Genomic DNA, 23,767 nt, shown 5'->3' with positions numbered 1-23,767 from the left:
GGACGTCACCTGTAGCCCCACCAGGAAAATGGGACAACTAATATTTTGATGTATTTCCTTCAAATAGCCATTGTATTCACACTGCATTGACAAATTACCATAGGCAAAATCTTTAGAAATCCCCTACCCCTAATCTATATCATCAAGAATTCCACTTTGGGCAAAGAAAACCTTGATCTTTAATTTGTGTCTGGGACATATCAGTGTAGACAGGTTTAGGCCCCAGCAGGTTGTGGGCTCCAGGAGAGCCCACCAAACCGGGCCCCTCAGAATGACCACACTGGACCTCAGGGAAGGGACAGCCAGGCTACGGGTGCCCGCCACCACTCCCACTGGCTTTATTATTTTACTTTTCACGCTGAGGTCTGTGATCTGTCTGTATAATTTTGGAGTATGATATGAGCTCATTCTTCCAGATTCATTTTTTTATGCAGATATCAAATTATTTCAACTACATTTATTAAAAAGATCATCCATTCCCCCAGCATGTTGCAGGGTCACCTTTGTCATTAATCAAATGACCTCATAAGAATGGGTCTGTTTTTGGATTCTCTCTTCTGTTCCATTGGTCTATTTGTCAATCTTTTTGCCAATTCCATACTAAATTGACTATTGTAGCCTTATAATAAATCTTAGTATCTATTTAGTATAATCCTCCAATTTTGTTCGTTAAGATTGTCTTGGCTATTCCTAGTTCTTTATGTTTCTGTATACATTTTAGAATCCGTTTATCAATTTCTACCAAAGGAAATATGCTGGGATTTTGTTTGAGATTTAAGTAAATCTGCAGGTTAACTTGGGAATAATTGACATTTTTACAGTATTGAATCTTCTAATCTATGAACATTCTTTAATATCTTTAATAATATTTTGTATTTTCCAATATAAGGACTTTTTATATCTTTTTGTTAGATTTATTCTAGATATTTTGTATTTTTAATGTAAAATGGTATCTTAAAAAATTTTTTTTTTCTTTTTATTTTTTTGAGACAGAGTCTCACTGTGTCACCCAGGCTGGAGTGCAGTGGCACGATCTCGGCTCACTGCAAGCTCCGCCTCCCGGGTTCACACCATTCTCCTGCCTCAGCCTCCCAAGTAGCTGGGACTACAGGCACCCGCCACCATGCCCGGCTAATGTTTTGTATTTTTAGTAGAGACGGGGTTTCACTGTGTTAGCCAGGACGGTCTCGATCTCCTGACCTCGTGATCTGCCCACCTCGGCCTCCCAAAGTTCTGGGATTACAGGCGTGAGCCACTGCGCCTGGCCCCTTTTAAAATTTTTATGTTGTTACTGGTGTGTAGAAATCCAGTTGATTTTTTAAAATATTGACCTTGAGGCCAGGCATGGTGGCTCACGCCTGTAATCCCAGCACTTTGGGAGGCTCAGGTGAGTCGATCACAAGGTCAAGAGATCAAGACCATCCTGGCCAACATGGTAAAACCCCATCTCTACTAAAAATACAGAAAGTAGAGCTGGGCGTGTTGATGCACGCCTGTAGTCCCAGCTACTTGAGAGGCTGAGGCAGGAGAAGCACTTGAACCTGGGAGGCGGAGTTCTCAGTGAGTTGAGATCACTGCACTCCAGCCTGGGCAACAGAGCAAGACTCCATCTCAAAAAGATATATGTGTGTATATATATATATATATATATATATATATATAGTCCTTGAATCAAGGACCTTTTAAATTCACTCCCTTAATCCCAGTTTTATGTAGATTCTTCCGCATTTCCTACTTACACAGTCATGTTGTCCCACGCAGTGTTGGCCTCACATTTCAAATGAGTCCTGGCAGCCCCCTTTACGTGGTTGATTTTCCAGAGCTAAGTGATGGCCTCTGGTTTCTAAAGCTCTACTCCCTAGGCCCCAAAGCCTGAGCTCAGCTGATTGCTTCTGCCGACTCCCACCCTCACCATCACCACTCCTGGCCCTGGGACAGCCTCTGGGCTGTCCTTCTTTCTTCTCCAGCCTCCCTGCTGCCTCTGGGAAGAACTTGTGCCGGAATGGCTCACTATTAGAGTGGACTCAGGAGAGGCCCCCAGAGTCACTGAGACCATTTGCTAAAGATGCTCTCCCTGTGCATCTCCAGAGCAAAAGCTGAGTGCATGGGAGGGGCAGGGGAGCTGGGGAGAGGGGTGCTCTCGGGTGGGTGGTGAGGGGCGAATTCGCCAGCTCCTCTTCAGCTGCAGTCTGTGTCCCTGCACCTCCAGAAGACTTCACAGAGCTAGGGAGGAGGGCAAAACAGGCAGCTCAACTAATCCAGGCATAGCGGGTCTGTCCAAGAGACTGGGGGAATAGACCTGCTGAATAAAGCCTCTTCTGTAGCAAAAGGCAAAGGCTGTAATCCCAGCACTTTGGGAGGCCAAGGCAGGTGGATCATTTGAGGTCAGAAGTAAGAGACCAGCCTGGCCAATATGGTGAAATCCGTCTATACTAAAAATACAAAAATTAGCCGGGTATGGTGGTGGGTGCCTGTAATCTCAGTTATTCAGGTGGCTGAGGCAAGAGAATCACTTGAACCTGGGAGATGGAGATTGTAGTGAGCCCAGATGGTGCCACTACACTCCAGTCTGGGCGACAGGGCAGCAAGACTCCTAGAAAAAAAAAAAAAGGCAAAGGCCAAATGGGAGGAGGACAAATTCTACCAAGCCATGATGTATATATGGCAAGGTCCCCAGGTCCCAGACCCCTGACATCAGGCATGACCCCTTTGACTGGTAAGTCTAAGCAGAAAGTGGTTTGGTGTTACTCCCAGACTTGTATCTGCCCAAGTGCCAGTGTATGGAGGGCCTGAGCGTCAAGACAGGGATACAAAGAGAGGTGACATCCCAAGAGAAACAGCCATCATGTATGGGGACTCTGCTTACTTCACACACCCTAAACCCTATGAGCTGTGTTTCATTAACCCCACTGGCTCAGATCATTTCGGTAACTTGTTCAAAGTCTCTCCAAATTAGTGGGAGACTCCCTACAACTCACCTGCAGCTCACACAGGTTATTTTATTGCAAAGTGGTTGGTCTGTAAGGGTCCCGCCCATGTGGCTCTGCCTCTAGGGAGTGTCTGGTGGACTCCCAAACCTCCAGACCCAGCAGCACGACTGACATTGAGATGTGACGTGGGTTCTGATTGAGTCATGCATGGTGAACTCCTAGTGGGGAACCACTGGCTGTCCAGGGTCCCTGCCTTTCTGCCAGCTGCCTCCCAGGTCTGCGACCTCCTTCAGAACCTGCCAAAATGACTAGGAAAATGCTGTTTCCAGAGGAGGAGCCAAAAGAGAACACGACGGCCCTGCACTCCAGATCCTCGGGTGGATGAGTAATCCAAGCTTTCAGTTCAAGAATCACGTTTCAGTGTGTTTCTTGAAGCCTGGAAGTGACCTTTTCCGATACATAAGAACCCAGTGAGCTGTTTCGAACCTCTTCAGATCCGAAAGCATTCAAGTGGCAGCCCTGACCCTGTCTGCCATCAACATGTGATCCCAGGTCCTGGGCTCCCCTGAAGGCAAAACTAGAGCAGCCCTTTGGAAGTGTCCTTCCCCTTCCCAGGCCCCCAGCTCCCCGCTCTCCGATCTAGCCACGCTATCCATTGCAAGCCTGTATCACATCTGTGGATGGAGCTCAGCACGACCTTAGGCAAAGCCAGAATCAGCAAGGCATGAGACACAGGCTTGATTGCAGGTTAAGTGTTTTTGTTTTGTTTATTTTTTTGAGACAGAGTCTCACTCTGTTGCCCAGCCTGGAGTGCAGGGGTGCAATATCGGCTCACCGCAACCTCAGCCCCCTGGGTTCAGGCGATTCTCCTCCCTCAACCCCATGGGTATCTGGGACTACAGGCACGTGCCACCAGGCCCGGCTAATTTTTTTGTATTTTTAGTGAAGACAGGTTTTCACCATGTTGGCCAGGCTGGTCTCAAACTCCTGACCTCAGGTAATCCACCTGCCTCGGCCTCCCAAAGTGCTGGGATTACAGGCACGAGCCACCATGCCCAGCCCAGGTGATGTTTTACATAGAGCTCCAACACCAGAGAGAAGAGTGTCAAGGGGAGGTGGTGTTTTCTGCCTTCTCTGGAGAGCTTGACAACTAAGTTAGCTGCTCCTCACCTGCCCCAGGCTCTCCTCTTGGCTCAAGGCCTTTCTGGAATTGAGGTAAAGCACCTGGTAATCGTGAAGGCCCTTTGGAGGATCCCTGATACATAATAGTCCCAGCCCAGGCGGCATGTCTATGATCAGCTGGTTGGCTTTTTATTAATGTATCATATTAACAGGTTCGGCCATCCGGGGACAAAGCTGAATTGTAATAAAAAAAAAAAAAAAAAAAGCCAACAAAAAAATAACTTTAATATACTGTTGGATTCAATGTGATCGTTTTGTTTAAGATTTTCATAGTTATGTTCCTAAATGATATTGAGTCAAATTTTCCTTTCTTGTACTCTCCTTATCTGGTTTTAAGAATCAAGGCCATACTCGTTTCGTAAAACAAGCTTGCTAACTTTCCTCCCTCTTTCCCCCTTTTTAAAATTCGTTGACAGTGGAATGATACTTGTAATGGGCTTTGGATTTTATAGAAACAAACGCCCCGAGTCTGCCTGCTCCGCAGGGGACTTGGCACAGACAAGAAGACACCTCTTTTCCTTGTTTATAGTCTGCATTGGCTTATTTATGGCGCTTTTGTTGTTTCTGGGACTGTTCTGCTGGGAGCCAGCCATTTCCCTGAGGAAGCAGAGATGAAAGTGGAGGGAAGCCCTAGGCTTTTAGGGGAGTTTTGCTGGGGGAGGGGAGGGAGCCCTGAGCCTGGTGCCCCAGCCCCTGCTGCAGCCACCCCTCTTTCCTGCAGGAGCTCAACCTGACTCTACCTTTACAGGCATCATGTTCCGCAAGAAAAAGAAGAAACGCCCTGAGATCTCAGCCCCACAGAACTTCCAGCACCGTGTCCACACCTCCTTCGACCCCAAAGAAGGCAAGTTTGTGGGCCTTCCCCCACAATGGCAGAACATCCTGGACACACTGCGGCGCCCCAAGCCCGTGGTGGACCCTTCGCGAATCACACGGGTGCAGCTCCAGCCCATGAAGGTAAGAGGGGCAGGCAGGGATGAGGTTCAGCCTCTCCCAGTACACAGACAACCATGCCTGGTTAAACTTCAGAAAGGCCCCTGGAGGAACCACCTACTTCACAGCTATCAATTAACCAGTCATTTTAACTCCCTGCCTGTCAGCCTGCCATTCTCTCCCTGGGTAAGCCAGGGTGAAGGAGCCTGGGGAGACCCTCTCTCCAGGATGGTGGGGTTGCCAGACTCAGCACATGAAAATGTAAGATGCTCAATTGCATTTATATTTTAGATGACAACGAATAGTCTTTTAGAACATGTCCCATTCAGTATTTGGACCTGCAGCCCCATAGGGACTGAGGGCTCTCCCAGACCAGGAGAATTTTAGTTGTGAGGGTCAGGACTAGTAGACCCAAGAGCCTGGTAGAAGTTGGGATCAGGGGCCCTATCAGGGTTTGGAGCCCACGACGCCAGTGTGTGTGGAGGAGCCTCCTGGCCTGGTCTCTTTTCCTCAGTGGGCTGGGCACATCTCTCCCAGCCACCCGTGGAGCTAGAGAATGGAGCCCCGCCCCCTGAGCCTCAGCTCCCTGGCCCAGCCGACCACACCCCTGGGCATGCTGGATGCAGCCCCATGGCACTCACCATCTGCTCTGCTGATGCTGGGCCTTCTCCCCGCATCCCTGCATCGGGCACAGGTGGGACCCACAGTGGCCCTATTAATGGAAGCAGGGAAGGTCTTTAGGCAGTCCTCCCCAGGGCCCCCAAGGACATTCTCTGACCCTGATCTCCCGGCTGCCCCTCCCTGCCACAGTCAGGCAGCTCCCACATACTTCTCTCTTCCCCTTACAGACAGTGGTGCGGGGCAGCGCGGTGCCTGTGGATGGCTACATCTCGGGGCTGCTCAACGACATCCAGAAGTTGTCAGTCATCAGCTCCAACACCCTGCGCGGCCGCAGCCCCACCAGCCGGCGGCGGGCACAGTCCCTGGGGCTGCTGGGGGATGAGCACTGGGCCACCGACCCAGACATGTACCTCCAGAGTCCCCAGTCTGAGCGCACCGACCCCCACGGCCTCTACCTCAGCTGCAACGGGGGCACACCAGCAGGCCACAAGCAGATGCCGTGGCCCGAGCCACAGAGCCCACGGGTCCTGCCCAATGGGCTGGCTGCAAAGGCACAGTCCCTGGGCCCCGCCGAATTTCAGGGTGCCTCACAGCGCTGTCTGCAGCTGGGTGCTTGCCTGCAGAGCTCCCCACCAGGAGCCTCACCCCCCACAGCCACTGGTAGGCGTGGAATGAAGGCTGCCAAGCATGGCTCTGAGGAGGCCCGGCCACAGTCCTGCCTGGTGGGCTCAGCCACAGGCAGGCCAGGTGGGGAAGGCAGCCCTAGCCCTAAGACCCAGGAGAGCAGCCTGAAGCGTAGGCTATTCCGAAGCATGTTCCTGTCCACTGCTGCCACGGCCCCTCCAAGCAGCAGCAAGCCAGGCCCTCCACCACAGAGCAAGGTAAGTCAGGAGCCTGGTCTGCAGCTGTCCACTGGGGAGTGGGTGTAGGGACACAGGCCCTGCCTGGCCTTCCCCTTGGAGGACTTACAAAGAGGCTCCCTGGACTGCTTCCGCCTAAGGCGGCAGAAATGTGCACGGTAACCTCTCCTCTAAGGAGGGTGGCTTGCCGCCTCCTTCCCTCCCTTCCTTTCCTTCTTTTCTCTGTGGCAGTTGTGTTGTTTCCCATTTCTGTCATTATTTGTTCCCGAGTGTGTGGCCATAGGAAAAGCTGGATTTGCCTTGTCCGGGGGCAGCAGGAGGCCGACTTGTGGCATGTGTGACTGGACTGCTTCAGATGCGCATTTTTCTTGTGAGAAAGGAAAAGATGAAGGGAGCCCCGTGGTGGCATTTCTTGGCAGGCAGAGTGGAGCACCTTGCCACTTCTTGTAGGCTCTCCAGCATCCTGTCCATAGCGACGGTAACCTCCTTCCCCATTTGGCAAAGAGGAGACTGACAGAGAGAGGGTGAGACACCCCAGGCATGATGGAGAATGAGTCAGAGAAGGAAGGTGGGGAGTACTCTGGGGCTGCCTGTCTGGCCCGGGCCCTCTTGGCTCATGACTCTTGTGTATGAAGGCTTTACAAGCACAGCAGTCGCTTGTTCTTTAGCTCCTTCCTGGGAGGGTGGAAGGCAGGCCTAAGAAACGACTGCTGATAGTGGCATGGGTCATAGAGCCTCCCCTCCCTCCTGGGAGGGCTTTAAGACAAGCCTGGGTCCTCCCCTGTCATCGGTGGGGTGAGTGTGGCCTGCACAGGGTATCAGTTTGGGGATGGCCTGGACTACAACCTCCCTCGGTTACTGCCTGCCGGCTGAGGTACTCAGAGAAGGTTCTTGGCATTGTGCACTCCGGTCCCCTACTAGGTTAAAGGACAGTGGGTTGGGGTCCCCATGGGGTGTGGCTTGATGTACCTGTGAGAGGAACATGAGAATCTGTGAGCTGCAGGGTGTTGGGAAGGCTGTGCCCCTGGGGAGACTCGGCCAGAAAACTAAGGTAAGATCAGGACAGTGCACCCTGCTGGGAAGGTGAGAATCACAGCCTGACCTCCCTCTGTCTCTCAGGAGTCCTGCTGGGAGGCCTCAGGGATTTGGAGAAAGAGGTTGTCAACACTGGGCTGGGCACTCATTTGCATATTTCTGGGCTCCTACCAGCTCCCCACAGCACGGGGGAGGCCTGTCCATCCCTGCACAGTGCACTGAGTACTCACCATGGGCCACTGCTACGGGGAGAGGCCTGTCCATCCCTGCACAATGGACTGAGTACTCACCGTGGGCTACTGCTGCAGGGAGAGGCCTGTCCATCCCTGCACAGTGCACTGAGTACTCACCGTGGGCCACTGCTGCGGGGTGTGTTGGAATGCCCCCCATGCTTGTGGGAGCAGGTGGTAGTTATCTTGAGTTCGACAAATCCAGGGCAGTGGTTTCCTTCTGGGCAACTCAGACACACCTTTTGAGAGTGCTGCTCTGGAGCCAGACCTCTCAATGGCAAGGCTGAGACCCCCTGAGCTGCTCTGGGCCAGGGCTTCTCAGTGTCCGCACTGCTGACGCTCAAGTCAGGCCATCCTTTGTGGTGGGCTCTCCTTGCACTGTAGCAGCCTCCCTGGCCTCTACTCACTAGAAGCTGGTGGTACCCCTGGTTGGAATAACCAAAAATGCCTCCAGATATTGCCAAATGTCATTTGAGCACCCCCATTAAGAACCACTGCCTTAAGCAAATTCAATAACACAGATGGGGAGCATCAGCCTTCCTCCTCCTCCTCCTCCACCACCTACCCCAGGAGCCCCCAGATCAAGCCAGCAGCCCTTGGCACTGGAGCTGACTCTGGACACTCGCAGCAGCTTCCAGAATGGCAGTTAGGCCACAGAGGCCATGCAGTGTGCCAGGCATGGCTGCAGGACGGTCTGAGTATAGACTCCGGGGCTCCTGTACCTAGCCCCAGGCAGGGAGGCCTGGAGTCTCTCTAGCAAAAGAGAACAGGAAGACATGGCTTGGGGGCACAGAGGCCAAAGAGGCAAGACAGTTTGCTAGGAGCTTGCAGGGTTTAGACATGTTCCACTTAGAGTCGGAAGGGCAAACATTGGTTAAGCACCCACTGTGTACTCCGATATATGTCAAGGATACATGGCACCAGTGGGATTGCAGCAGGGGAGTCGCAGCCACGGGCGTCCGTGGGTTCCAGTGCCTACAGGACAACCAGACAAGCCACAGGGTTATGAAGATTACATGAGATAGAGCATTGAAGGCACTTGTCAAAGTGCTAAGCCCTCAATAAATGGCTTTATTAGTAGTATTTGAGATGGAGTCTCGCTCTGTTGCCCAGGCTGGAGTGCAGTGGTGCAATCTTGGCTCACTGCAACCCCCACCTCCTGGGTTCAAGTGATCCTCCCACCTCAGCCTCCCAAGTAGCTGGTGTTACAGGCATGCTCCACCATACCCAGCTAATTTTTATATTTTTAGTAGAGATGGGGTTTCACCATGTTGGCCAGGCTGGTCTCGAACTCCTGACCTCAAGTGATCCATCTGCCTTGGCCTCCCAAAGTGCTGGGATTACAGGCACCTGAGCCACTATGCCAGGCCGGCTTTATTATTTTTAAAAATATTATGCCATGGCCTCTCCCCTTTAGGATACTTACAGTACGGCCCCCTAAGCCCGCAGCTGGAGAACCATGGCTCAGGGCGGGAAATGAGGCATTGATGTAAATGTATGCATGACTCTTCTAGTGGCTTTCTTCCCAAGAGGTCTGTCACATGAGTAACTTCAGAATTAATCCAGAGCCCATAACAATTAATTAATTCCACTGTCGTGTCCCCCTTTCCCTTTCTTGTGTGGCTTCACAAGTTTCATCTGATCCTTGCTTGTGATTACATTGATAAAAGCTCCCTCCCTGTGGAACAGGCAGTGAAGCCAATGAAAGGACACTGGGAACCCGACCTTGCCAGGCTGAAGACCGAGCCAGCTCCTGGGACTCCCCAGCCTGTGTTGCAGACTCTGCTGGTGCTGGGCTACCCCTCCCCCAGTCTCCAGACGCAGGCTCCGCCCTGAGCCCAGCCAGCACCTGCAGCAGCAGCAGCACAGGGACCTGGCCCGTGGAGACAGGGAAGGAACCCCCACCTCGGCCTGTCCACGTGGCTCTCGCTCCCACGCCCACACGTCCTCAGAGTAGAGCTGGCCCATGCAGAAGCCCTGGAGGCCAGGAGGGGAATGATCTCATTTTAGAGCCTTTCTTAGGAGCTTCAGGATGAGAGGTCATCAGAGCCACCTCAAGAGGAGCTTTAGGTGGTCCCCAAGCTTCTGCCCCGACCCACATGGATGGGTGCCTGGAGAGCATGTTTTCTGAGTTAAGTCCACACTCAAGCCAGCAGGCAGCCTCCTTAGCACCCCGAGCCTTTCTACAGGTTGACTGTGTGATGCAGTGAGCCCTGCCCCACTTCCCTCCCTGTCCCTGCCTGGTGACGTCTCATGGAACCTCTGTTCCCAGGACCTGGCATCATAGCCTCAGTCATGGCCATGCTCCGTCCACCCCCTTCATAGCCCTCCCAGAGGCTCCCTGAGGCCATAAGATCATACTGCCCACTCATGCAGAGCTTCTCAAAGTATGTTCCATGAGCCTCCTAGGACGCAGGGACATTGTTCAAGTGCAGAGTCTCTGCTCTAGGGCCCCACTGAATCAGACTGTGAGGCAGGAAGTCCGCAGTTTACCTAGCTCCCCCGATCACTGTGTATGTCCCTGCATCGTAGCGGAGACGGGGGCGCAGAGAAGATGACTCGCCTAAGGCTCACTGCAGGGCAGAGCAGCCCAGGGCCAGGCCCCAGGTCCTGACAGCCCAGTCCAGGGTTCCCACTGCTCCACTACACAGTGGATGGTGACAGTGTCACAGTGGATGGTGACAGTCAGGTGCTGGCGACGACATGGGAGAATGTTTACTGTCCAAATGCACTCATTAGGGATGGAGTGAGTCCAGGCAGTCCTGGGAGAATTTCTAGCTTCTTTCCTGTGAAGGTCAAGCACACACTCGGGTGGGCAGGCAGGTGTGGGGGTGGCAGAGGTCTGCCCCAGCATGGCTTTGGGCCAGTAGGTGTACCTGTTCCACCCTAAGCAGGCCAGGGATTTGACTGGAGAGTGGAAGCCCTGAAGCCGTGGGGAGTCGGGAAGGAAGGGAGTGAGGGTTGCTAAAGACGTTGAAAAGACTGTGGTGGGGCCCAAGGACCAGATTTGGGGTTTGGGGTCCCTGAGCAAGCATCCCAGCTCAAACTTACTGCTTGAGATTTCCTGCAAGTTGTTTCAGCTCTGGGATCAGGACCAGGACCCACTGGGCACCTAAGACAATGGCTTCCATGATGGGTTTGCAGAAGTTCCTAGAAGGCTTTCTCTGCAGCCCCTGAAGCATCCCTCTCCAGGTGCCCTTTAAAACACATAATCCCTGGGAGGGGTCATGGTGCACATCACCGCTCTTTGGGGAGAACCCAAAGATGGGCGGGTGCCTTTCCTGCCAGAGAGAGCAGGAGGGCTTGGGCTCAGAAAAGCAAGAAGCCCCACAGGCTTCCAGGGCTGGGCCTGAGCAGGGCTCACTGGGCGCCCAGGCTGCCCCTCTGCTCCCCCTTCCCTCCCTCCCCGCCAGAGCCCACGAGGATAGGCCCCCTACCTTCTCCTTCCTCCGGGAGGCTCCTTAGCCAGGAGTTTCATGCCTAGGAGGAAGTGGAAGGATTCCTTTATGGGGTCTTTAAGACATCTCCTCATCCCTGGCCTCAAGGCTTGGGTTTGGCTGGACCTACCCTCCTAACTCCAGATCTCTCTGGCACTAGATTCCCAGCCCAGGGGAGACACCTGAGGACCCCCCAGATGGTGACATACCTCTGTGGTCCTCTGTCAGGGACATAACCTCCCAGCACAGATTCACAAGCAGGCCTATCAGGCCCCAGGTGTGGCTCCCCTGCCTTGGTTCGGGGAGTGGAGACACAGCTGCCCACTGCTCCCCACCCCACTGCCTGGGCCTCTTCTGCCCCCATGGGTTCTGGAGTGGAGGAGCCTTGGGAGTGAAGAATGCCTCTGACCCAGATTCTTCAAGCAGCCTCTTAGCACAGAGGAAGATTCGGCCTTACAGCAGCCTCCCTGGGTCTAGCTACCAATCGCCAAGGAAGAAATACCCAGCACAGGACCCGGTGGGGAGTGGCCTGCCCTGTCTTCCCCGGTGCAGTAGGGCAAGTGGAAGCAGCTGTCTTGGGCCTGCCCAGCTTGGCGCCCTGCGGGGGGCTGCTCACACAGGACTGTGGCTGGGCTTCAGCTCCGTCTGAAAATCTTTGCTCAGAGCACCTCCCTAGTTTGATCTGACACCCTGCCTGACCCTGCCAGAGTCCAGAGGTCACGGCGGCCAGTCCCTGCCTCTGGGAAAGTTATTCCAAATGCTCACACAGCCATGCCCCTTCCTGTTGCTTTGTCCCTGCAGCCCAACTCCTCTTTCCGACCACCACAGAAAGACAACCCTCCAAGCCTGGTGGCCAAGGCCCAGTCCTTGCCCTCGGACCAGCCGGTGGGGACCTTCAGCCCTCTGACCACTTTGGATACCAGCAGCCCCCAGAAGTCCCTCCGCACAGCCGCGGCCGCAGGCCCGCTTCCAGGCCGGTCTTCCCCAGCAGGTTCCCCCCGCACCTGGCATGCCCAGATCAGCACCAGCAACCTGTACCTGCCCCAGGACCCCACGGTTGCCAAGGGCGCTCTGGCTGGTGAGGACACAGGTGTTGTGACACATGAGCAGTTCAAGGCTGCACTCAGGATGGTGGTGGACCAGGGTGACCCCCGGCTGTTGCTGGACAGCTACGTGAAGATTGGCGAGGGCTCCACCGGCATCGTCTGTTTGGCCCGGGAGAAGCACTCGGGCCGCCAGGTGGCCGTCAAGATGATGGACCTCAGGAAGCAGCAGCGCAGGGAGTTGCTCTTCAATGAGGTGGGAGGACAGGGTGGGACAGGCGGGGGCGTTGGGGATGGGCAGTGAACAGCCAGCCAGGCTGGACATCTGTGAGCAGGGGCAGTGGGTGGCCATGCTTCTGGGCACCGTGCCCGGCACTCAGGACCCCACCTGCCCCCAGGTGGTGATCATGCGGGACTACCAGCACTTCAACGTGGTGGAGATGTACAAGAGCTACCTAGTGGGCGAGGAGCTGTGGGTGCTCATGGAGTTCCTGCAGGGAGGAGCCCTCACAGACATCGTCTCCCAAGTCAGGTGGGCAGCTGGGAGGGCTGGATCCTGAGTGCGGGCTGCCCTCACCATGGCCCTGCCAGAGCAATGTGTTGTTTTGCCTGTGGCCCAGAAGACTTGGGATACCTGTTGGATCATCCTGGGCTCCCCTGCCTGCTGGGGTAACTGACATCCAGGGGTCTTGGGACTGGAGAAGAGAAGGGTGGCTTCTATCCAAGGCTCAGGCCCGTTTTCACCAGGGCTATGGCCTGAATGTGCTGCCAAACAGATTGCCTGGGAGCCATGGGGCCTAGCACCAGGGACTCCTACTCTGCTCAGCCACCCCACAACCTGCCAGAGCTAACGCTCTCTTCCATCGGGCGGCCCCACCTTCCTATCCAGGCTGAATGAAGAGCAGATCGCCACTGTGTGTGAGGCTGTGCTGCAGGCCCTGGCTTACCTGCATGCCCAGGGTGTCATCCACCGGGACATCAAGAGTGACTCCATCCTGCTGACCCTGGATGGCAGGGTAGGTTCCATACTGTCCCTGGCATAGCCACGCTCCCACTTCCTCCTGGTCCACCACTCACTCCCCTTTCAACCCTAGGTGAAGCTCTCGGACTTCGGATTCTGTGCTCAGATCAGCAAAGACGTCCCTAAGAGGAAGTCCCTGGTGGGAACCCCCTACTGGATGGCTCCTGAAGTGATCTCCAGGTCTTTGTATGCCACTGAGGTAATCGTTCCCTCCACCCGCCAGACCTCCCAAAAGCAACTTGGAAACTGGCAGCCCTTCTGCTGTGGCCCCTCCAGTGACCTCACCAAAAGCAGCCCTGGTTTTCAGAGTCCCACCTAGTCAACACTCTTCCCCCTTTCCATGGGGCTGCTCTCGCCCATGACCTTGCTGCCAGGAACAAGTCCTGCAAGTGCTTTCCTCAGCTCAAGGGCAGAATGGGGTATGGCCAGGCCTCCCATGGATAATGGCCTTTCTCTGAGTGACTGACAGCTGTGTCCCTATAGGCAGTGGTCACTCATGCAGGCAGTAACTGGCCACAGGGCAGGTGGCCGGGGGAGGAAGAAGACAGACTCACGAAGGAGAGCTGGGGCCAGCTGTCCCCCCTCCACCACTGCCGCCACCAGGACACGGCTACCAACGGGCCGGGCCAGGCCAGGCTCTGGCCATGGGGTCAGGGACATTTTCCTCCTGCAGGTGGATATCTGGTCTCTGGGCATCATGGTGATTGAGATGGTGGATGGGGAGCCACCCTACTTCAGTGACTCCCCGGTGCAAGCCATGAAGAGGCTCCGGGACAGCCCCCCGCCCAAGCTGAAAAACTCTCACAAGGTCAGTTGGCACACAAGGGTGCGACCTCGCAGACCCCATTCCTCCTGAGGCAAGAGGACCAGAGCCTAGGCTCCCAGCATCTCCCTCCCACAGAAGCTACACGGTCTGGGCTCCTGGAAAAGGCTCCTCTTTTTCCACACAAAACCTGCCCCTGGGTGTGGAGCCGCATCTATGCACAAGTTCGCATGTGCGCTCCAACAAGTCGCCTCCCACGGCTGTGGAGGGTTGCTACTCGGCAGGCACTGGTCGGAAGCCCAGGTGGGCCCATGAACAGGGAAGGCCAGGACACCAGCAATCCCTGCTGTCCCAGAAGGAATCCGGGGAAGCTTCACTGAGCACAAACCTTTCTACCCCAAGTGTCGGGAGATCCATACCATGATTCGATGTCCCTGTCCATCACGGCGAGTCGGCTCATGCTTCATTATTGCACACCCCGACACAGCTGAGCCACAGCATTCCCCTTAAAGCCAGTATATGTGCATGGACGTGTGTGTATACATGTAACCCTTTTTGCCAAATCCGCCCCAACCCCGCAGGCCTTACTGTGGACGCCCCCTGCTGGCAGGTCAGCACGAGGCTGCTAAGTGGCATCGCCATCTGGTGGCCAAAGCTAGAAATGTCTCAGGGGGCTGAAGCCTCGCCTCTAAATGGCAAAAAAAGAGTTCTGTGGCCCCAATACAAAGCTGGATGAGAGGACCAACAGGAAACATCTTCCAGGACAACCGCCCCTTGGAGCCTGCACTGCTAACTCCAAAATTAGCATATAAAGATCTCTAGTTGGCTAATTGCTCAGAGGATGTAGCCTTCTGCCCAAGACTCAGCCTCATCTCAAGATACTGGCTCAAAATGAACCAAGATAAGCCCTTGCCTTAGACTCTAAGGCCTAGAGCAACAAAGAAATCTTCCTTTTCATGTCTCACTTTCTTTTCTATTTTTCAGAACACTTCCTCATCCTTGACCTGTTTGTTTTTGTTGTTTTTGTTTTTTGTTTTTGTTTTTGAGATGGAGTCTCTGTTGCTCAGGCTGGAATGCAGTGGTGCAATCTCAGCTCACTGCAACCTCCGCCTCCTGGGTTCAAGCAATTCTCCTGCTTCAGCCTCCTGAGTAGCTGGGAATACAGGCACGTGCCACCACGCCCGGCTAATTTTTGCATTTTTAGTAGAGACGGGGTTTTGCCATGTTGGTCAGGCTGGTCTACAAACTCCTGACCTTGTGATCTGCCCAACTTGGCCTCCCAAAGTGCTGGGATTACAGGCAATGAGCCACTGCACCCAACGACCTGTTTTTAAAATTTTCTCGAAAGCCCTATGTGGCAGACAGGGCAAGCATACTTTATCACTAGCCCATTTTACAGATGAGAAAACTGAGGCCTAGAGAAAACTGTGACTTGCCTGAGATCAGGGATAGAGCCAGGCCTGGATCACTGATGCCAATTCTCTGCCCCTTCCACAGAGCTATAGCATCTGAATGCTGAGAGCCTTGGGGGGTGGGGAGGGGCAAGGGGACAGGAAGTTAAAAAACCAGCGAATTCAAGACTTTCAAACAATGACAGGGCCAGGCAATCAGGTCACCCCAAAGTGACTACAAATGTGGCTTAATCTCACTGCCCTGTCTCTACAGGTCTCCCCAGTACTGCGAGACTTCCTGGAGCGGATGCTGGTGCGGGACCCCCAAGAGAGAGCCACAGCCCAGGAGCTCCTAGACCACCCCTTCCTGCTGCAGACAGGGCTACCCGAGTGCCTGGTGCCCCTGATCCAGCTCTACCGCAAGCAGACCTCCACCTGCTGAGCCCACCCTGAGTACAACCTGCCACCTGTGCCCACAGGCAGGGCACACGGGGCAGCCAGCCTGCCGGCAGGGCTTGCCTGCCTCCTCCTCTCAGTATTCTCTCCAAAGATTGAAATGTGAAGCCCCAGCCCCACCCTCTGCCCCTCAGCCCACTGGGCCAGGCCGGACCTGCCCCCTCAGTGTCTCTCCCTCCTGAGTGAGTCCCCAGATGGAGACCCCTTCTACAGGATGACCCCTTGATATTTGCACAGGGATTATTTCTAAGAAACACAGAGACCAGCGTTCCTGGCCTCTGCAGCCAACACAGTAGAAAAGGCTACTGTGGTTTTTTAAAGGTAGTTGTCCACTAGTGTCCTAGGCCACTGCAGAGGGCAGACTGCTGGTCTCCACAGATACTTGCTGTTCTCAGCTCCAGCTTCAAACCTCGGGTCTCGAGAGGGCCACGGGGTGGTTTTTATGACCTGAATCCCACTTCCTCCCTCACGTCTGATGTCCTGAAGGTACAGTCCCAGCTGTACGGCCCCTCCCCACCCAGAACTGTGAATGGCCTGCTCCAGGCCATGGCTGTGGGCAGGGAGTGAGGGGGCAATTTCTGAGTGAAAAAGAATGGGGTCGGTGGTGAAGGTGCTCTCACTTTACAGAATGGAGAGAACATCCTGTGTGTGTGTTTGTGTATGTGTGTATGTGTGTATGTGTGTGTGTGTGTGTAAGGGGGAGGAAAGCCACCTTGACAGCCCAGGTCCCTTCAGGTCACCCACAGCCAGCTTCAGGAAGGCTGCCCCATCCTCTCTCCCACTAAGTTCTGGCCTAAAGGGACCTGCTTTCTTGGCCTGGCTTCCACCTCTCCAGTCCTGTGTCTACCTGGCCATTGGAGTGGTCCATGCTAAGTCTAACACATCCTGGGGGCTCAGGAGGCTTCTGAGCTTCTCCTGTACTGTGCAGTGTGAGGGCCAGAGACAGCAATGTAAGGAATGGTAACTGTGTTACCTTTCAAGTTTATCCCAATAACCAGGCCATCAGGGACCCATTGTTCTCTTCAGAACCCTATCTGGGAGAGAAGGCGAACCACCTCCGGGTTTCCATCACGCCAAGGTCACAGGCACCCGTTTGTGCAAACCATCTGCCCCGGCTGCCTCCACAGACAGCTGTCTCCTTGTCCTCCTCAGCCCCGCCCCACTTCAGGGCTGCTGTGAGATGGAATTCCAGGAAAGAACTTCAGGTGTCTGGACCCTTTCTATCTAGATAATATTTTTAGATTCTTCTGCTCCCTAGTGACCTACCTGGGGGCAAAGAAATTGCAAGGACTTTTTTTTAAGGGTCAGAGTTTTCAAAACAAAAACATCTTCCCTAGAAATTTTTGTGAATTGTTTGCACTTGTGCCTGTTTTAAATTAAATTGAGTGTTCAAAGCCATTGGGCTTCCTGTGTCTCTGGGAGTGGAGACCGGCCGTCTTGGAGGGGGGGCCGCCTGTGGTGGGTGAATCTCGTGGAGCCTCCCCTCCTCCCCCACGTGAGCACTCCAGCAGCCAGGCCACAGAACACCCAACTTCCCTGGTGACCTGTGGGCCGGAAAGGAAGGCAGAGAGGAAGGGAAACAGGAAGTGAACGGCCCTTGGGAATGAAGGCGATGAAAAATAGACGGGGCTACTTCCCCAGGGGAGAAGAGCCCAGGAGGAAAGCCAGGGCCCTGCGCTGCGTTTGCTAAGGGTGGCCACAGTGGCTGACGACCACCCTACGTGTCGGCTTCTCCCATCCTCTGCGGCGCCTCAGCCCCACCCCGGACCTCCAGCCGTCCACAGGAAGTGGTCTGAAACTGCTTCCAGTGGGAGAGCAGTCCCTGTCTCACTCCTCAGTACTGAGGCAGATGGTGTGGAGTTGAGAAAGAACGGAGCGGAGCCTGGAAACCAGGGAGCCTGGGCTCTCGTCCTGGGGGTGGGGAGGTGGATACAATTATCTTGCGATTTCCAGCTCCCACATGGATTCCCGCACTTCCTTCCTGAGATCTCCCACTGCCCAGGGTTCAGGAGCAAGCCAGGAGCAAGAAACCATGCAGCCTTTCTTTCACTTCCCAGTGCATTCACACCGACAAGTGCCCTGGTGCTGTGGTCAGGCCCGGCCCCGCCACCCAGCTCAGCAGAAGCAGCACCTGTGACTTACCTTCAGGAGCCAGCACAGTGGGACGGGCAGGGCAGAGGCTCACTAAGGCAGGGGCCTCCATAGGAGGCAAGGGCTCAGTCCATCTCTCCAAAGGGAGCCGAGGGTCAGGAGTGCTTGATAAGGCAAAGAGAGGCCAGTTCTCGCAACGGAATAATACTGGATTTATTAACTATTCTTTGAGTTCTAACAGTCCTTCCACCACACAATATCACTCTGAAAGGGTGTGCGTATGTCCCACAGCTCACACACAGACCGCTTCTGATCTTAGGGTACCGAGCGCTAGCATCCTGGGTGACTCTTCACAATGACAAAAGCAACAAGAATTGGAAAAGCAAAAGATTTAGAAAAGTCTCTTCTGAAGGTAGAGATTGCTAGAGAGGACCCAGCCTCAACACCCTGGGGCTGACAAAGGGAGTTCAGGGGAGAAAACTGTGGAAGTTCTGCATGGAGCCGGGCCTGGGAAGGAGTCTGTACGGACAGCAAGGCAGTCAGACACACGATGCAGTTGTTTAGGAACGTCACTTTCTACCACCAAGCTCTTGGCAGCTCCACAGAGAAGAGCCCTCATGGTGGTTTATCCAGTCAAGAGGGCCCAGGGTGACATTCAACCAGAAAGCCGCATATCAGAGATACTGGAAAGATTACGGCACCTCTGATACAATGTGGAACCCAGACTTCATGCTGTTGAGCCAAAATACTTGCATTCCTACACCACTAAAAACGTCATTAAAATGCAACACAGTTGAAAAGGGAGTACATGAGCAAGCAACGGTCAGAAAGCAGCAGTTTGCACTCGGGGTGTCCAGTGGTCCCCACCCCTCTCCCTCAAGGACTTTTCAGGCACTCGGTATTGTGCACCCACCACCCAGACAGGGGGACTGAGGAGAGGCAGATGTTTTGGGAGAAGAGGGGAGGGAGAGGGCAGAATACCTCAGAAACCAAAGCAAGTATCAGAAAAAAACTGCATAATCGGCAGGCCCCAAGGGAAGGGTTGGCAGCTCCGACTTTTCGGAAGAGAGCAGTAGCTCTCAGGACACGCAGCCTTAACTTGGAAGATTTAACTTGGGGTCCTTAGTGAAGGGTCTGGGCTCCTGCTACTTTCAATGCGAGTGTTTTGTTCATTGTTCCCTCGCTTCACTGCTGTGAAGTGACTTCAAGTATCCGGATTTAATATTCTACAAGAGGAAGAGGATTCCACGATAAATGCACATGGAGGAAGAAGTACACAGGTGTGATCCCAAAGAAAACCAGGTGTCTGAGCTCCGAGCCGCGGCCCAGCGGGGAGGGCCCAACGCTGCCACCAGGGGGCACCAGAGATCACGTCCAGTGCGCCGGCCTGCGTGGCCTAGCGGATGGGGGCAGCGGGGTGCAAGGACTGGGTAGGTGTCCTGACACCTGCACGAGGCCCACTCCTGGCCCCCCACCCCTCACCGCCAGGCCCAGCAGTATCTCGGCACAGTCATTCTCGCTCTGGGCAGTTCCCTGGGAGTTACTGGCGAGAAACCGTCCATACTGTAAAGGCAAACAGATCGACGTCTTGCAAAGACCCCCACTGCAGGCAGGTGCAAAGGCTTCAAGTTCCACCCTCAGGGTTCACAAAAGAGCCCCACCTGCCGCCTCCCCGTGGGCCCGGCGCACTGACACACGTGCTAGCACTTCCGCAGGGTCCTAGCGCACGCGCCCCGCCGGACCCCCGCCCCCAACCCCGCCGCCTCGCTAGGCTAGCACGGGGCAGAGGGGTGGAGGCGAGCAGGCAGGGGACAATGTCAGGAAAGGGACTCTGACTCACTCATCTGCCCAGTAATAAACCTGGGCCGGCCTGCTTCCCACGCGGTGGGACCAATGCAGGAGTCCCGGGTCTCTACCTACAAGCATCGATCATCCGCCCTGCCCTCCATTAACGGCCCAGCGAGAAGCAGGAGCCGTTTAACAGGCCCCTTCCAGCTCTCGCCAGAGTTTGATGTAATTTAAACCTGGGCCTGCGGCTCGTGTGGGCTCCCGACTCCCGCGCGCCGCCGTTTCACGTCGCAAACACTTCAGTCAATTATCCTCCTCGCGGAGCTTCTATTTAAAGAGATATTGTCAGGCTCTTAAGCCTCGGAATCAGACCCGCTGCTTTCTGCTTCATATACAAAGGCTTAAAACACGAGTTCTTTGAGGATTGGAAGAAATACAATTAAGCACAGCCTTCGCAACCGTTCCACCCCGCGGGAGCAACCACGTGCGGGACGGGGGAGCTGGGAGACGGGGAAGCGCTCAGTCCTTTCCTTTTCAGGCCTCTGTGAGCCAGCGGAAAGAGGGCTTGGGCCTCCAGGGGTGAGGTGTCGAACCTCGATGATGGAATTCAAATGCATCCGAGCTGAAGAGCGGGCTGGCTCAGGAGCCCGGATTTGGCCTGGGTAGGGGTTGTGTGGAGCAGTGACCCCACATTATCAATGAAGCTGAATCCTGGGGCAGAGACAGAGGGAGCTGGAGTTACCCAGGAGCTGATTCAAGGGACAATTGGTGTTCAACACTAGGGACTCTCCCACTCCCAAAATATGCTTTCATTGTCTTGAGGCAGGAGTTTCTACCCTAGAAAAACAAAACAGCCAGACCCCTTCCTCCTCAACCCTCCAGTCCAGAAAGGCTCTAGGGCCCCCTCGGTCCTTTCCTTCTCCCACACTTCGAGGGAAAGGAGACTTTGGTAGTTTGTGGGATTATTCTCAGCATCAGTAGGCAGAGAGTGGGGAGGCTGGGTCTTGATTCTCCAAGGTGGACCCTTCTATTTGCCTGGCTGCCCGGGTGTTAGGAAACCCAGCGAGGGGAAGGGGCCGGAGAGGAGCGACAGGTGGCTAGGCAGACCCAGGACTGAACCTGAGGGCTGGGGAGGGGGAATCCACCTTCCTGGCTGTAGCCTACGGAACCAGTCAATCGACACCTCTAGACCTAGGCCGGGAATACCGAGGAACACAAAAAAGATGGAGGTCCCTTAGGGCTGGTGGAGGTCTCGCCTTGGCAGGGAGGCAGGTTCCAAAATGGGCTGCGGGGGGCGGCTGCCGAAAAGGTGAGGGACCTATAAGGAAGAAATACCAGTGGAGTAGAAACGGGAGGGTGGGGGAAGCAGGCCTCGGGCCTTGGCGCCGTTTACCGTTGAGCACGCAGCACCACAGCCTCGGTGCCCGCCTGCCAAGGGTTCGGCCCAGGCACCGAGACAGGCAGAGCGTTGGCCTCTAACTCCGGGCCACTCTCGGGCCCTGGCGCCTCCCCGACCAGGCTGGGGATATCTGGGGCTGTGGAGCGTCGGCGCAAACCCAGGCGGCCGGAGCCGGGGCCGCCCTCCGGATGGGGGCTGAGGCCAATGGGTGCTTGCACTAAGGTTGGGGCCGCTCCCTCCAGCACCTCCTGTGAGCGCCACCGCCCAGTCCCCGAAGACTGGGGCGAGTTTGGTAGGGCCATCAGGGCCCCAGCCCGCAGGCGGGCCGCCTCCTCCTCGGTCACCGCACCCAGCGCCAGGCTCATGCTCCGGCCCAGCTCGGGCCGTTCACTGCCCTGCGCCCGGTGCCGGCCCGAATTCTTCCCGGCTGAGCCAGCCTCCCCGCCATGGCCGTGGCCGCCCGCCGCTCGCGCAAAGCGCGCCAGGAGAGGCCGCGGGAGGCGGCGGGGGCTGGGTCGTCGACGCTCGGGGCTGGGCGCGGGGTCGGGGCGGCCAGGGGGACTATCGGAGTTGGAGCCCCGGGCCGCGGCTGCGGCGGCAGCGCGGCCCCAGGGCCCGGTGAGGGCCTGCACACAGGTCCCATGGCCGCGGGAGGCAGCCAGTTGCAGCGCGGTGAGCCCCGCACGGTTGGTGCGGTCGAGGCGCAGGCCTAGGCGGCGGAAGGACCGCACCAGGAACTCGAGCACTGCCCCGTGGCCGCAGGCCGCCGCCCACATCACCGGGCTGTTGCCCGCAGAGTCGGCCGCCTCGGGGTCACCACTGAACTGCACCAGCAGCTGCACGGCGTCCAGGTGGCCTCGCTCGCACGCCAGGCTGAGTGCGGTGCGGCCGCGCTCGTCCCGCAGGTTCACGGCAGCACCCTGCTCAAGCAGCAGCCGCACGAAGCGCGCGCGCAGAGCGGGGTCCGGCAGCCCCACGGCCACCATGAGCGGCGTACGGCCCTGCTCCGCGCGGCAGTCGATGATGCTGCGGTCCAGCGCATCCAACACGAAGCGGGCCAAGTGCACTTTGCCCGCCTGCATGGCCTCCAGGAAGGTGCGCGTCCCCGCTCGGGGACACAGGTCCTTGGGTTTGAGCATGGCCCCGACCGCCGCGCCCGGGCAGCCTGGCACCTCCGCACGGGGGCGCCCCTGTTCTCGCGCCCCGCGGGGCACCGGCCTCCGCCCGCGCTCTGATACCTCTCCCTCCGCGCGTGGGCGGCTGCAGCCGACGGTCCCGAGGTTCCTACTCCGGTGTCCCGGAGGCTCCGACTGCCCCGCCGCTGCTGGGCCGTACGCCTGGCGTCTCGCCGCTCCTTCCCCGGGCCTCCCGCCTGGAGGTGTTGATTGCTCGCTACTCCGGGCTCCGCTCCTGGCCCGCCACCAAACGTCGGCAGCCGAGGCTCGACCCTCTCCCGGCTCTCCCGCCGCTTTCCCCGTGTCCGGCGCCCCTCAGTCCTCGTGGTTTGGAGCCGTGCCACTCACCCGCACCCAGGGCAGCCCCCGCTCCCCCGCAGCGACGGTGGCGCCCGCCGTGCACGCCTGCCTCCAGCCCTGGCGGGGCGCGCCGCTCCTCAAGCTGCTGGCGCCGTTCCTCCGCCTCCTCCCCTCTCGCGGGGGCCGGGCCACGCCGGGGCGCTTGCTCCTTTCTTGGGGGGCTCGGCGGCGTGGGAGCTGCCGCCCGCCTAGATACCTGACTTTATAGCCTTGGGGGTCTCCATGGCAATGGCTGCCCTGGAAGCCGACTGCCCCGTCAGGGCAGAGACGGACGGGGCGGGGGAGACCGCTCCTGACCCCCACCCCTTCGTGGCCCACGAAGTCGGGGAGCGGCTCCTCCTCCGCGCTCCGCTGGGAATGCGGCGGCGGTTGCGGGGCGGGGGCGGGGGCTGCTCGCCGGGGGCCACATGCACCCGACCGGGCCAATCCCAAAGTTGCAGTCTTCTCTCCCCGCCCTCCGCCCCCACCCGAGTCCGTGCCCTCGGCTCCTTAGAAACTGGCGGGAGCTCGGGCTCGTCGGGGAAGACTGAGAGCTGCCCCCAGCAGTCCAGGGTGAAAGGAAATGGGACCCCATGAGCGCAGAACTGGACCACGCGCGAGCTAGGGGTGGCAGCGAAAGGCGGATGAGGAGTAACTTGGGGGAGGGGGTATACGTGCCGCGGGTTGGGGGCGCTCAGCCTGGCTGGAAACTGCTACTCGAAGTGCAGAGAATCACGCACTCACACACAATTGTTCCTCCCGCACACGCTCCGTGGAACGAGAGGTGGGGGCCGAGTGCACTCTCCAATTTCAGACGTCTCCAACCCCGACAACGCACCCGCGTGTCAACTCCCGGTGGCTGCCGAGCGGGCAGAGTGTAGACGCCCAAACCAGGAAGGGGCTCCTTAGGACCCGGGAGTGCCGCGGGCATGTTAGGAGTTCCCTGGCGCCGCCACCCTGGAAAGAGCTAGGGACCCACGCGAGGTTGCCTGCCCCTCGCTTCTCCCTTGAGCACAAAACAACCCCCAGGCCACAGGGTTCTGGCTCTGACCACTGGCTGGCCCCTAAGGACA

The 23,767-nt window shown here is 56.5% G+C and overlaps 2 protein-coding genes across 6 annotated transcripts in view; one reads left to right on the top strand and one right to left on the bottom strand.

Annotated features, from left to right (window-relative positions):
* PAK6 (p21 (RAC1) activated kinase 6) overlaps window positions 1-17,300 on the top strand; it is a 38,383-nt gene extending 21,083 nt beyond the window's left edge. For all 5 annotated transcript variants that reach the window (XM_010359777.2, XM_010359776.1, XM_030930778.1 and 2 more), the window contains 8 exons: window positions 4,861-5,069; window positions 5,894-6,547; window positions 12,030-12,527; window positions 12,670-12,803; window positions 13,161-13,287; window positions 13,366-13,491; window positions 13,966-14,100; window positions 15,721-17,300. In XM_010359777.2, coding sequence (XP_010358079.1) covers window positions 4,866-5,069; window positions 5,894-6,547; window positions 12,030-12,527; window positions 12,670-12,803; window positions 13,161-13,287; window positions 13,366-13,491; window positions 13,966-14,100; window positions 15,721-15,888 — 2,046 coding nt within the window. In that variant the 5' untranslated portion in view covers window positions 4,861-4,865 and the 3' untranslated portion in view covers window positions 15,889-17,300. The remainder of the gene's footprint in view (window positions 1-4,860; window positions 5,070-5,893; window positions 6,548-12,029; window positions 12,528-12,669; window positions 12,804-13,160; window positions 13,288-13,365; window positions 13,492-13,965; window positions 14,101-15,720) is intronic.
* Window positions 17,301-18,184: 884 nt separating this feature from the next.
* On the bottom strand, window positions 18,185-22,319 carry ANKRD63 (ankyrin repeat domain 63). Its single transcript, XM_010359775.2, has one exon. It carries the CDS (start codon window positions 22,317-22,319, stop codon window positions 21,171-21,173), a length of 1,149 nt encoding a protein of 382 aa, XP_010358077.1. The 3' UTR covers window positions 18,185-21,170.
* Between the last annotated feature and the right edge of the window lie 1,448 nt (window positions 22,320-23,767).

Source organism: Rhinopithecus roxellana, chromosome 5 (genome assembly GCF_007565055.1).
Source record: "Rhinopithecus roxellana isolate Shanxi Qingling chromosome 5, ASM756505v1, whole genome shotgun sequence".
NCBI classification, from domain to species: Eukaryota; Metazoa; Chordata; class Mammalia; order Primates; family Cercopithecidae; genus Rhinopithecus; species Rhinopithecus roxellana.
Note: the sequence above shows the minus strand (reverse complement) of the source record. Positions and strands in the feature narration are given on the sequence as shown.